Source organism: Erinaceus europaeus, chromosome 13 (genome assembly GCF_950295315.1).
Source record: "Erinaceus europaeus chromosome 13, mEriEur2.1, whole genome shotgun sequence".
Taxonomy (NCBI): Eukaryota; Metazoa; Chordata; class Mammalia; order Eulipotyphla; family Erinaceidae; genus Erinaceus; species Erinaceus europaeus.
The window spans coordinates 55,940,648-55,955,148 of NC_080174.1; the positions used below are offsets into that span (position 1 = coordinate 55,940,648).

The 14,501-nt window shown below is 37.9% G+C and overlaps 1 protein-coding gene across 1 annotated transcript in view; it reads right to left on the minus strand.

Moving 5' to 3' along the window:
- ELAVL4 (ELAV like RNA binding protein 4) overlaps window positions 1–6,073 on the minus strand; it is a 164,852-nt gene extending 158,779 nt beyond the window's left edge. Inside the window, exon 1 of the mRNA XM_060205918.1 lies at window positions 6,028–6,073. Within this exon, the coding sequence (XP_060061901.1) occupies window positions 6,028–6,045 (18 nt within the window). The 5' untranslated portion in view covers window positions 6,046–6,073. The remainder of the gene's footprint in view (window positions 1–6,027) is intronic.
- Between the last annotated feature and the right edge of the window lie 8,428 nt (window positions 6,074–14,501).

A 14,501-nucleotide genomic window follows, 5' to 3' on the forward strand; every position in this document is an offset into this window, starting at 1 on the left:
ACCAGGACAGAGTCCAGCTAAAAGCCCACCAAAGGCTGAAGCATAAATAATGAGGTCAACACCCAAACACTAATTAAGGAAATAATCACAGGAGTGAGTAAAGAGTTTGAAAGAATTGTCATCAGAAATGCAGAAACAACAAATGAGTCTCTGGAAGAAAACACGAATTATCTCAAGGTTATTAGAGAGCTGAAAGCTGAAATAGCTGAGCTAAGAACACAACTAGATGAAGAAGCTAAAATAATATCAGAACAGGGTAATAAAATAGATGAACTCCAGAAAAAAGTAGAGGGGAGAGAGAATAGAATAAATGAGGCTGAAAACAGAATTAGCAAGATTGAGGACAAATTAGAGACAACTAAAAAAGAAGTAAGAAAGCTTAAAAAGAGATTAAGAGATGCTGAAAACAACAACAGAGACCTATGGAATGACTTCAAAAGAAAGAATATACGCATTATGGCTTACCAGAGCAAGAAAGAGAGGGAGAGGAAGAAAGCATTCTTCAGGACATAATAGCTGAGAACTTCTCCAGTCTAGATAACATCAAAGACATAAAGATTCAAGAAGCCCAGAGGGTCCCAAACAGAATTAACCCAGCCTTAAAGACATCAAGGCACATCATATTTAGAATGGAAAGGAATAAGGATAAAGGAAGGATCCTGAATGCTGCAAGTGAAAAACAAAGAGTCACCTACAGAGGAAAACTCATAAGATTAGCAGCAGACTTCTCCACACAAACACTACAGGCCTGAAGAGAATGGCAAGATATCTGTCAAGTGTTCAATGAGAAAGGCTTGCAACCAAGAATACTACATCCTGCTAGACTGTCATTCAGACTAGATGGAGGCATCAAAACCTTCTCAGACAAGCAACAGTTGAAAGAATCAACTATCACCAAGCCTGCCCTGAAAGAAGTTCTCAAAGGTCTCCTATAAACAGACCACCATAAATATGCCATATATCAGAACACTAAAAATCTACAAGAATGGCATTAAAATATCTTCAATCTATGATATCAATAAATGTCAATGGCCTGAATTCACCTATTAAAAGACACAGAGTAGGAAGATGGATCAGAAAACACAACCCAACCAATATACTGTCAGCAGGAAACCCACCTAACTCCACCAGACAACCACAGACTCAAAATGAAAGGAAAGAAAACTATCATACAAGCCAATAGCCCACAAAAAAAGTGCAGGAGCAGCTATTCTCATATCTGACATGATAGATTTTAAAATAAAAAAACTTAAAAAGATAGGGATGAACATTACTTAGTGCTCAGAGGACCCGTCAATCAAAAGGACTTAATTATTAACATCTATGCACCCTATAAGAAGCCATCTAAATACATTAAATATCTACTGAAAGAGCCACAGCAATATATTACCAGACACACAGTCATAGTAGGGGACTTCAACACCCCACTTTTTCAACTTGACATATCATCCAGGCAGAAAATCAATAAAGACATAAGGGAGCTAAATGAGGAGATAGATAAACTAGAACTATTGGACATTTTCAGAGTCATTCATCCCAAGAAACTGGAATACAAATTCTACTCAAGTCCACATGGGTCATCAAGAGCACTGAAATCATCCCAAGCATCTTCTCAGACCACAGTGGAATTAAACTAACACTTTACAATAAACAAAAGATTAGTAATAGAAAACATGATCAGACTTTTAAAGGGTTACCAGGAGGACAGCCTCTGTCCCTATTCTGAGAGTTCACCATGTCTTCTTATCTTAACAATGAATTGATAAGAGAACATTATTACTCAGGTAAATTAAAGTTTTATTGAAAACAAAATATGTTAGGGAAAGAGAGAGAGAGAAAGAGAGTGAGAGAGGGATAAAGAGAGAAGAGGACTCACAAGCTTTATGGTCACATGGTGTTCCCAGGAGAGAGCATTTGCCCCAAAGTTTTACCCCTTTTAAGGCCAAAGGCCCATCTACACCTGCAACCACTCCCATTTCTGGGTGGTCCTACTCTGTCTCAACAAGACATGCTCTTTTTCAGTGGACCCAGCCACACAAAGAGGAAATAGCATGTGAAGACAGAAAGAGAACATTCCTTACCTAATATAAGGAATGAGGTCTCAGAAAAACATCAATGCCTTGATATTAGTTAGACTTTTAGCTCCCAGAAATGTGAATATTTTCAGATCTACCAAGTCTATGGTATCTTCATGAGAGCTCTAGAAATTAATACAGCATGTACAAATTTTGTAATTTTTCTCACTATGAGTTACAAAATTAAAAGATTTAAACAATATCATTCACACCAAAATACATCTCATTCTTTCTATCTGAAAAAGTCAGTTAGAAGCAGTGAAGCCTCAGAGATGACCAAAACAATAGTAATAATAATAATAAATTTAGAAAAATTAAGAAGAAATCTCTAAAGTGTTGGCTCCTGACATCCAAAATCAGATAAATATGAATAAATGCATTTTAATAGTAGCAGTTAATTTACTGAATTTACTACGTGCCTATACTGCAAAAAATATTTCACCTAACTACAATACAAAAAATTTATTGAGTGCAAGCAAAAGGATTCAAAATTTCTATACAAAAATCATCTTTCAGGAATTATGCTTACTGGATGAATATAAAAGCAAACACTAATGAATTAAATACTTTAGTCAGGGTTTTTTTAAGCTACTGGTAAAACTGGATACCAATTGCAGGTTTTATGATAAATATAATCTCTGTACATATTAATCCTTCTCCACAAATTCCTGACAAAAACTTGAGAAACTAGAACAGCTTCTTTCTACATTATCTGTGACCCAACATGAATTAATCAAAGAGATATACTCATGTGCAGTAAAGTGAATCTATAAGTATATAATCATTAGATTATACAGAATTTGGCTATTACGTCAACTTCTACTTGCCAAAAGACATGTACTTAACACATATGAAGACTAATTTTTAACTATTTGTATTGACATGTAATATATATGCAAGCTAATGTATGCTTTTTAACTTTATTTATTTATTGGATAGAGACATAAAAATTGAGAGGAAAAGGGGAGAGTTAGGAGGAGAGAGAAAGAGAGACACCTGCCTCATCACTTGCTTGAAGCTTCTCCTCTACAAGGGAGGACTAGAGGTTTGAACTTGGGTCTTTGCACATAGTAACATGTATACTAAACATGTGTGCCACTGCCTACTCCTGTAAATATAATTTTTAAGGGTTCATTCTGATAGACTTTGACATAAGGATACTTTTGTTCTCAAACCACAATCAAAACATATTTAAATTACCACAAAGGATGCTTTATGCTCTTTCATAGTCAATTTCTCAACCCAACTACTAATATATATATATATATATTTTTTGAGAGACAGAGAGAAATTGAGATGGAAGTGGGAAATAGAGAGGGGGAAAGAGAGAGAGATCTACATCACTGTTTCACCACTAGTGAAGTTTCTTCCCCCCAGCAGGTACAGACTCAGGAACTTTAACCTAGGTCCTTGTGCATGGTAACATGTACTCCTCACTGGGTGTGCCACTACCTACTCCCACTGATAGGTATTTTAAAGCAAATATAGCAAAGGAGTATTTATTGAGTTTCTATATGCCAAGCATCATATATGGTATAACATTTAACACCCATGTCAAAGGTTGGAATCACCCCCTCCCCCCATTGGTCTACTAGGAACAAAGGGGACAGGGAAGAACAAGAGATTAATTCTGTAAGAAATTAATTCTTGTTGTCCAGGAGGTGGTGCAGTGGTAAAGCTTTGGACTCTCAAGCATGAGGTCCCGAGTTTGGTCCCTGGCAGCACATGTGCCAGAGTGATGTCTGATTCTTTCTCTCTCCTATCTTTCTCATAAATAAATAAAATCTTTAAAAAAAAAAGAAATTAATTCTGAATAGTAGGATCAAACCTAAATCAATAATGTCTGAATTAGCATTCCTCATGCTAAATTACATTGCTTCTATACAAGTGCTAAAGGGTTTTTTATTATTATTTAAAAATATACTAAGTAGTGGCATTAGTGAGTCTAACAGCTCTAATTCACAACTTCACCTCCACAACAGTCACAACTAAGTACCTTATCCTAATAAGCAAGCAAAGGTTTCAGAAGCAAATATTAATGTTAACTGAAGAGACTTACTTAGAACTTTCCAGCTGAAAGCTTGCATTGTAAATCCTCTATCTAGTTCTAGAATAAGTGAAGGATAAAATTTTTTATGTAGGTGGATGGATCACAACCCTATCAGTTCTGTTCATTTAGTGCTTTATGGAAATAACAAGAATCCAACCATCCACTTTCTCTGGGTCAACAGGAGTGCCACAGTCCACTCTACACAAAAGCCACCAGGAGAGGTGCTGTGCAGCATAGCACTGAGACTATAATAGGGAAGATAGGAGGCAAACATCTGGATTGAACCTTCTGATTCCTCATTACATTAATTTTATTCAGTGTTTTATACTCAACCCACTCACATTTACAAAACACTTCACACAGACTACTTCCCTCATGAATGGAGCTCCATTCACAACCCACTTAAAACATCAAACTTATTCTGAAAATGACTGAGGTTAAGGCTTGTTCAGTGTCAATTTGCAAGTATTATAAAATAGGAGAGACTAGACACCCAACTGCAGAAGAGTAGTGTGAGGCAATTTCTTTAAGGGATTCTACTAAAACATAAAAACAGCAAGGTAAGAAGAAACTTTCAGGGATCCACAAGGCTCAGGCCAAACTGTAGTGAAAGTGGGTATTTGATTCCCCTACAGAGATGAGTGATATCCACTATCACCTTGGGAATCAGCAGGACTCAATTCCCCTTCAAACCTAGAGTTGTTTTATAAAGTCCCTCCCCTCTATTTCCCGGAGGTCTCCCTAAATCCCTTAACATATGTCGGGGGAGGGGAGGTTTTTTCTTTTAAGCAGTGAGTGGGAGGAGGGTGATGACATAATGATTATGCAAATAGTCCAACCCGCCCAACTTCAAACCCTTTAGAGCCTCTATCCTCCATACCGCCCTCATCCTCACCCCTACCTCATACCCCAGTATTGGCCAGTAGTGCTCTGATTTAAAAACAAAAAAAGCGTGTTGGGGTACAGGAAAACGGTTATGCAAAAGACTTTCATGCCGGAGGCTGTGAGGTCTCAGGTTCAATCCACTGCAAGGCTGTAAACCACAGCTGAGCAGTGTCCTGGTCTTTCTCGGTATCTTTCTGATTGAAATAAATAAACAATATTTTTAAATGAAAAAAATCTCTTCTGTCAAATTCAAGACTTCAGGATTCATGTTTACTACATTCTAAATGTCTGACAACTCATACCTTAGAGAGAGACAACTAGCACACACGTAAATCTTACCGAGGCCAGGGCACCCCACCCCACCCCACCCCAGCCACTACCACCACTAAAAGTGAGCACTGCTTAGACCCACAGAGGTGCCCTTAAAATTTCATCTAGAGTAAGTTCAGGTCTATCCATCGTTGGGCTCTCAGGCGGGGAAGGTAGTGCTTCTTCACAATTACCCAGAGGCACACATTGAAAAGTCCCCTAAGGACCTACACTCCTTAGCCCAGCTCCCTGGGGCCTTGCTCCTCCTCAAAGCTACCCGGACTTTTTGGCGCCACCAACCACTTGAGCAAAGCCACCCCAAGGCCGGCTCTGGGAGGCTCAGAGGGCTGTGGCGCGCGGCGGCGGCGGCGGCGGCTTCTCTGCACAGCCCAGCGGGTCACCTGGGGGCGGGAGGACGCGAGCGCCCACTCGAGTTTCGGTTGTCTCCCGCCGGGTGGGCGCACCTAGTCTCGGGAAGGGGGACAGGAAGTGATCGACACCCCAGGAGCCGGCAGACACGCCAGCCGGCCAGGATGCGCGGGGCGGTTCCCTCCTGCAATGGCCCCTCCAGGGTTCCCGAGAGTCCGAGTTACAAGCTGGGGCGCCCGGAGCGGCTCAGTGGCGGCCACGTGGCCTCTTGGCCACCCGCCCCGGGTACAGCGGGTGGGCGGGGCATGGGGGCGCGGGACCCGTGGGAGGCGCGGCTACCTGGTTCTTGAGTCGCATCTTCTCGGAGGCGCGGTCCAGTCGGAGGTGGGCGGTGACTGGGCGGGGCGCGGCGGGCCGGAGGACGTGCACCAAGTCGCACCCTGCGCTGTGATAGCTCATTGGTCAGCCCGCCGCCCAGAGGCGCGCGTCAGCTTTGCCACCTGCAGGGGCACCTCTCCTGGGACACAGCCCCTACCGCCTAGCTCAGGGCTTGGCTTTCAGTCTATGCTTCATGAACTGAATGAATACTGAATTTCAGTTGGGAAGTAGCATCTGTGCAGTTCTAGTTCACCAATTCCTGTCACTGACCGAATGCTGTTCTGGAGTTTACAAACTTGACCAATATGAGCCTTTAAATTTAGGAGCATGAGGAAGAAGCATGTTTTCAGTAGAAATGTGGACACATTAAGTGACATTTTAAAAAAATCTGAATGTTGGGCCCAGGTGGTGGTGCACCTGGTTGACAGCACATAGAACAATGCTCAAGAACCTCGGTTGGAGTCCTGGGGTCCCCACCCGCAGGGGGAAAGTTTTGCTAGTGATGAAGTAGGGCTACAAATGTCTTTCTCCCTATCTCTCCCTTCCCTCTCGATTTCTGACTGTTTCTATTAAATAAATAATGATAATTTAAAAATTTAAAATCTGAATATTAGTACTTTTTCTTCTTTCTTATTTTAAGTACTTATTTCTTCATTTAGGATTTGTTTATTGGATAAAGAGAGAAAACGTGAGAGTGAAGGGAGTAATAGGAGATTTACTAGGAGGGTGGAGATTACTAAGGGGGGTGGAGATTTGTAGCACTGCTTGACTATGAAGTTTTTTCCTTGGTGGGGAGAGACCACGGGCTTGAACTCAGGATGTTTAAGCATTGTAACATGTGCACTCAACTGGGTATGCCACTTCCTGGGACCCCAAGATTAATTTACTTATTAATGAGAAAGGAGAGAAAACTAGAGCATTATTCCAGTGTATTTATTGCCAGTAATCAAACCCAAGACCTCATGTTTGAGGGTCTAACACTTTACCCACCGTGCTACTTCCCAGGCTGCTCTATAATTTTTTCTTTTTAATATTTAAGGTGTGTGTGTGTGTGTGTGTGTGTGTGTGTGTGTGTGTGTGTGTGTAGGAAAGAGACAGACACAGTCAGAAGTCAGAGCACTGCTCTATTAAACTGGCATGTGGTGGTTGGGGATTAAACCTGTGACTTCTGGGCTGCCAAACATGTAAGCAGAGTACTAGCTTCCCAACCCCACTAAGTGGATTCTTCAAGTCCTATTTGGGTGGTTGAGTGGGGTTTATGATATATCTGTCTCGAGAAGAAAAGAAAAATAAATGAAGACAATGATCAATATTTCTAAACTCCAAAACATAGTGACCAGGACATTCATGTTCTGTAATTTTAGGTAGAAAAAAAAAGGTTTATTGGCAGGCTGACTAGATAACTCACCTGGATAGTGTATTTGCTTTGTCATGAATACAACCTAGGTTCAGCTGGTCCCTACCTTACTGAAAGAAGTTTCTTTGCTGTGCTGTCTGTCTTTATCTTTCCCTGTCTCTTTATATCTGAAAAATTTAATATGGCATGAAGAATACTGAAAAATAAAATGTCCATTGGCCTGAATGACTTGGGAGAATCTCTCAGTACTATACAGTCTCCTGAATCACACCAAACAAGTGAACATGTATTAGCACTATGCTGCTAATATGATTATCACATTGTGTATATGATGATCATTAAAAATGGGGAAAGTGTTCTTTGGCCCTTCATGACTCTAACAAAATTTCCATTCTCAGGTTCACAAACTCAGAGATTATTAAATTGTTGAGAATTTCTACTGCTGCCTAGAGAAAACCTACCCTGCTTCACAAGTTAGAAAATAATAGATGTGAGTAAGAACTATTGGACTGTAATAAGGTTAGCATCATAGTGTTGGAACATAAGTATTAAAGGGATCATCTAATTCAATACTTCTTTATAAATGTAGACTCTGAAATGCAATGAAGACATAGCTCAGGTGTCAAGGAAATCAGAACAAAATAAATGTAAAATGCCCCGATTCCTCATCTGTTACTTTAGTTCAAAGGATTCTAACACTTTGTTTTTAGGACTTGATCCAATCAGACCTTCAAAAAGGCCTAAGTATACAATAGAGAAGGTTTGGGTAGAAAAATGACTTAGAGTGGCATAACAAATTTGGTCTTTGAAATACGGGGAAAAATAGAACTAGTCTTTAATGGTCAACAAAGGAGAACAACCATCTATGCAGTGGAATACTTTGTAGATGTAACGAGTGGCATAGTGAATGATTAACAACATTTAAAGAGGTTCATGATATATTTCAGGGTCACACTATTGGTCACAAATTATATCTTTAGAATAATTCTGTTTTGGTTTAATCCCCAGAACCACCATAAACCAGAATTGAGCAGTGCTCTAGTCTTTCTCTCTGTTTCTCTCATTAAAATAAACAAAATATTTTTTAAAAGAACAATCCTCTGTGTGTGTTTTATATCTCCCTATTTTGCTTCTTCAAAAGTTTACATATCAGTATGTTTTATTTGGGAACTTAAATAAAATTTTTACATTATTGCCATTTCTGATTGTTAACAAAATACCGGCGTTGAATAAAGCATTATCACAAGGACCAGTAGGCAAGAATTCACTGCTGTCTAACATTTAAAGAACAAGGTCTTTAAAGTTTCCATTTTTTTTTTTATTTTTCAGAGCATAAATGTAGTATTAGTAGCTAACATTAATTGGCAGCACACTTTGTTTTGTAAATGGTGCTAACTCCTCTATAAACAATTACATTCTCATATCAGCTGATGAGAACATTCAAACTTAAGTAGAGGAAAGTTAAATAACTTGCTCAAGTTTACATAGTTAGAGAAATATAGTGTTCTGGTGAAGATTAAATGCAGTAGGAGATACTTAAAATACTTAGCCTCACATACTGACAGATACATTTGTATATGTATGCACACATATCGGTATATATTTACTTAATATGTGTCACTTTTGATAATTTAGGCACAACATTTGTATAAAGTTCTGTTCTTTGTAACTATCTTAATACTTAAACTATTTCTCAAGGGAGTTTAATTTTCTATTTACAAGTTGGATAAGAAGAATGACACTAAGATCTGCCTTGGTTTGAGTCCCAGATACACCATTTTTAGCTAGCTCTGTGATCTTGGGTAAGTTATTTAACCTCTTTCTGCTCCAGTTTTATCATCTGTAAGAAGTGTATAATCTCAGACCTGATTTCGTTGACCATGTCTAGAGAATTAAATGAATTAACACATATAATGCAATGAGAAGACTGCCTTGTATACTTAGAATCTTTTGAATTACTGCATATTTTACAAATCCTAAATTCTTTTTTGTACTAATAAAATTTTTATTACATACTGATTTCTCATCTGCTACTTTAGTTTAGAGTTCTCAGGATTCTAACACTTTGTTTTTAGGACTTGATTCAATCAGACCTTCAAAAAGACCCAAATATATGATAGAGAAGGTCTCAGTGGAAAAATGATTTAGAGTGGCATAACAAATTTGATCTTTGAAACACAGGAAAAAATGGGAAATACTATATATCATATTAATATATTTTATTATATAATAAAATCACATGTTATAATTTTATTACATATTCTTTATATTGATATTTGAATACAGTCTTATTTAATGCCAAAAAGTTATGCAAATGCACAATCAGTTAGAATTCATAGTAGGGGGAGTCAGGCAGTAGAGCAGCTGGTTAAGTGCAAATGGCCCAAAGCACAAGGACCAGAGTAAGGATCCCATTAAAGCCCCCGGCTGGCTCCCCACCTGCAAGGGAGTCACTTCTTAGATGGTGAAGCAGGTCTACAGGTGTCTGTCTTTCTCTCCCCCTCTGTCTTCCCCTCCTCTCTCCATTTCTTCCTGATCTATCTAACAGCAACAATAACAACAACAATAATAACTACAACAATAAAACAAGGGCAACAAAAGGGAAAATAAATATTAAAAATTTTTAAGAGAATTCATAGTAGGAATCTATCTCTACTTCAAAGAAACCCATGTAACACTTATGTGAATTAATATTACTAAAATAGAAGTCAGACCTAGATATGACATATCCCAGAATGCCAATTCTTTCAGTCCTAGCTTTTCCAAAGTCACTTTACCCATGAAGTCTTCAAAGAAAAGAACCTGCTTTATCTAGGACATTACTTTGCCATGCAGTCTATGGATTTTGAAAACAGTGGAAAAATTCCACACAGATAAAAAATAATATAACTTCAAATTTTATAATCAAATATGTTTAGGTATTACTTTCTACTTACAAAAAATTTCACAAAAAAGAGTAAATCATTACAGCCAGATTAGAGCCATACTGGGGTGGTGGTGGGGGACACCCTGTTTCTCATCAGTTTAAAATATTTTTTTTAGTCTAGACCGCAAATGTGTGTGTGCAAATATTTATTGCATCATTATAGAATTAATTGTCTAAGAACAATTTTTCAATTCATGTTAAATTCTCCAGGTATAATGATAATTTGTGTTCCTTCTTATTACAAACCATAAATAGAATCTGAAAGTTTTTACAATTAAATATACACTTGTAGCTCTAGAAAAGTCAAGAAAGCATTTAGTAAGAGCATGGAAACTTACTTTCTTCCTTTGAAAGGCAAGTCCTGTATTGAGGGCAATGTTATTATTCTTTAAAAGTTCCAGATCTTCACACAAAAGCTTTACAAGCTCATCGTTCACCTTAATTATAATGGCACCTGTATTTCTTTGTTTATCTGGTTGGTTGAACCTGAGGATTTGATCTGTCACACTCCTCCCCTGTCCCGCCCTATTTCTCTCTTAATGAGAACAATTTAACAATAGCATCTGTACCACCTCCAAGGCTCAGATAATGAGGAAGGAGAAACAGAGGTATTCGTTGTGCTGGGGGATGTACTTACTGCTTAACTTTCATGTAAAGGCCCAAAATTCAGGGTTAGTAAATTGGGGAGTGGGTCTATTTTAAAGCAGAAAAAAGATTATAGACCAAGAGAACCCACTCAACTCCCTTCTCCCTTTTCCCCACTTTACCACCTCTGGGAAACAGCATGTTATTACATCATGTAAGATAAATCCCACCTCTGTCATTCAGGAGGCATAAGATCTTTAGTAAGAACCTTTATCTCTTTGAGATATTGTATCTGTATAATAAAGATAATATGTTCAGTGGAGAAGCAATTACAGAAGTCAGATCTTCCACCTTCTGCACCCCACAAAGATCCTGGGTCCATGCTCCCAGAGGGATAAAGAATAGGGAAGCTATCAAGAGAGGGAATTAGATATAGAGCTCTGGGTGTGGGCATTGTGTGGAAATGTACCCTTCTTATCCTGTAGTTTTGTCAGTATTTCCATTTTATAAAGAAATAAAAGATAATAGTACCTTATAGGTTGTTAATGGTGAAGATGACAATTTTAATGATAATGGGAAAATGTATAAAGTGGCCACTTAATATGTTACTTCTCTTTCCCCTTATCCTTCTACACCAGATACATTTAAAAAAAATGTTCCAACTATGCATCTTCATAGAAGAATAAGCTGTATGTGGCTGAGTTATTACTAATATAGTATATTATACACACCTTGCTGTCTGTGAGGCCCTGGGTTGAAGCCCTGTTACCACATGGGAACATCATGAATGTCACCAAGAGATTTTCATGTATGGTCAAGCAGTGCTTGATGTCTCACCTTTTTGTTTTTGTTTTCTCTTCTTTCTCTCTCTTTCTCTTGCTCAAAAATAAAGAATAGAAAATGGAGTCCTTCCAAGATGCATCCCAGTAGTGGTATCTTGCTCAGTGATATGCCACATGTGTGGTACCTGAATTCATTTACATAAAAAACTAAACATGTGAATGTATAAATTTGGAAATCTGATGTTAGAGAAAAAGTATCTATTGTCTTTATCATCAATAATTCAAAGGAAAAAGGATTCCTGCTCATTCAGCAAGTATCTGCTGGTTCTAGGACTCCTGCTAACCATTGACCTTAGGGGACAGTAGACAATAAAATTACAGTGACAATAAATGTAACAAATACTAAATTGGAAACACCCGGGACTCCAAAGGGCAGAACAGGAACATCAAGCAGCAGAGGGTGCGGGTGGAGAAAATGTTGAATGGGTCCTGGATTATTTCTGTGAAAATTGTTTCAATATTTAGCCTGGAGGACAAAAAAAAAAAGTTAAAAAGCAAAAGATCAAGGAACCAGCAAATAGCTCATCTGGTAGAGTGTTCATCTTACCAAGTGTACGGTCCTGGGTTAGAACCCTAATGCTACACAAGAGCACCATGGCACTGAGAGACACTCCAAAGATAGCGGAGTTGTGTTGTCATGTCTTTCCATTTCTGTGTCTTTATTGGTGGGCCCAGCAATGATGAAATCTTTGCAAAAAAATTTATAAAAAGAAATAAAGTGATAGACTAAAACACTGCATAACTGTGAAACAAATGGTGTATTCCATTGTCAGAATGAGGCTATACTCTAATGTTATTGATTATTATGACTATAACACAATTTGTGCATTCTTTAGCATTTCATCACATGAGATTTTAATGGGAACAATGAATAAGCACTGATTTGAAGTAAGCCCATGAGCATATGCTCAGAAATATTTGATTAGAGTCTTTGCTATAACAGTTTTTGCTATTCTTAGTCATTCCTTAATAGTTGCAGTTTGTTGCTAATATATTAGATAAATAATTGCTTAGTAGTAGAAAATAATTTGACCAACCATGCTACACAGGAAATTAGTTTTAGAAAAAATATTCAGTCTTCATGTAGGTTTTAGTGCTGGGAAGGACCTTGAAGATTAATGATATCATCTTCCTCATTTTATGGGCAAGAAAAGTCAGATTCAGACAGTCTCAAATTGATAGTCCCAATTTCACACATAGGTAAAAAGCAGAGTGGGTGGTGCAGGGGTTGTCAGGGAACCTGGATTCAAGCTCCTGCTCCCCACCTGGAGGAGAGATGCTTCACAAGTGGTGAAGCAGATCTATAGGTATCTTTCTTTCTGTCTCACTCTCTGTCTCCCCCTCTCTTCTCAATTTCTCTCTGTCCTATCCAGTTAAAATAATACGATTTTTTAAAGGAATTTTTTTAAAAAAGCAGAGCTAGGTATAGAGCTCAAGGCTCTATTACTATTACTAGGCTGCTCTTCCATTGATTTTACTTACCAGTGGCAATGATGACTACTTACTAGGCATTTGCAATGTGCAGATAACAAAAATCTCTGGGTTTCATCTCATTTTATTGGCATTTCTAATCTAGTCAATAATATTTATACCTTGCATGTTTTTAGAATGGAATAGGGAGTAAATATTTTTAAAATACAACTTGTGTGGTGGCAGTGAATGGAGAAATGGTAGTACCATATAGCCTGTTTCACCAATATATCACATTCAAAAGTAACAGCAGTTTTATTCACATTTTTTCAAATTGTATTTCTAAAATTCTGTTCAAGGAGTCTGATTTAATTCTATTACACTTGACAAATATTTACTGAGTCTTTGTGATATGATCAGGGAATTTTTCTTTCTTTTTCTTTTTCCAAATCCTTCCTTTCTACTGCATCCTTTTACTGGATATCAGTGTTTAAGAAAAGCTGCACCATGGCAAGAAAGTATGCAAAAATGGCAGTCAAATCCCAGTTCTATAACTATCCATGTTTGGGGACTCTCCTACTTCTATTATTTTGTAAAAATGAGTTTGAATTCAATCTACTTCACAGTGCTATTCTGCGCATTAAAGTAAATAAAATTAAAAACAGAGTCCATTTCATTTATCATTTGTTTTGTAGACGACTCACATTCATTAAACTGAGCAGCATTTTGCTGATGGTCATTTATTGCAAATGTGTAACAGATTGCATTTTCTAAATATGGCTACAACAATCTCTCAGTCCACCTGTTCTTCTGCAATGTGACCTTGTTACCTCCTCACTAAGAGGTGAATTTAACACTCTACCCCCTTGTACTTGGTCATTTCTATTGTTTCTGGGTCACACTATCCACTGTCTTTCTAACTTAAAGGAAAGCAAATGTCATAATAGAAGTCTGGAAAAACATTGACAAAACATCAAATTAGAAAGGCCCTGGGACCCTGATGTCACAGCAGTGTTGTCATAGCAACCATAGACCACTTACCTGGATTTTGCATGACAGGAACACTCTTTTATCTTACTTAGGTCATTTAATATGGCTTTCCATCATAGCAACCAAACTAATATCCTAACCAGGATAATTAGAGATGCGTTAGTAAATATAAAGTGCCTGGTGTACAGCAGGTGTTCAATATTAAGTAGCTAACACACTTTAAACATCAAAACTGTCCACTGTCCTTCAGGACACAATTCTATTTTCTGGTTGACTTTTATACCTGGTATATTGACTCTTCTGTACAGCCATCCTTCACTCTACC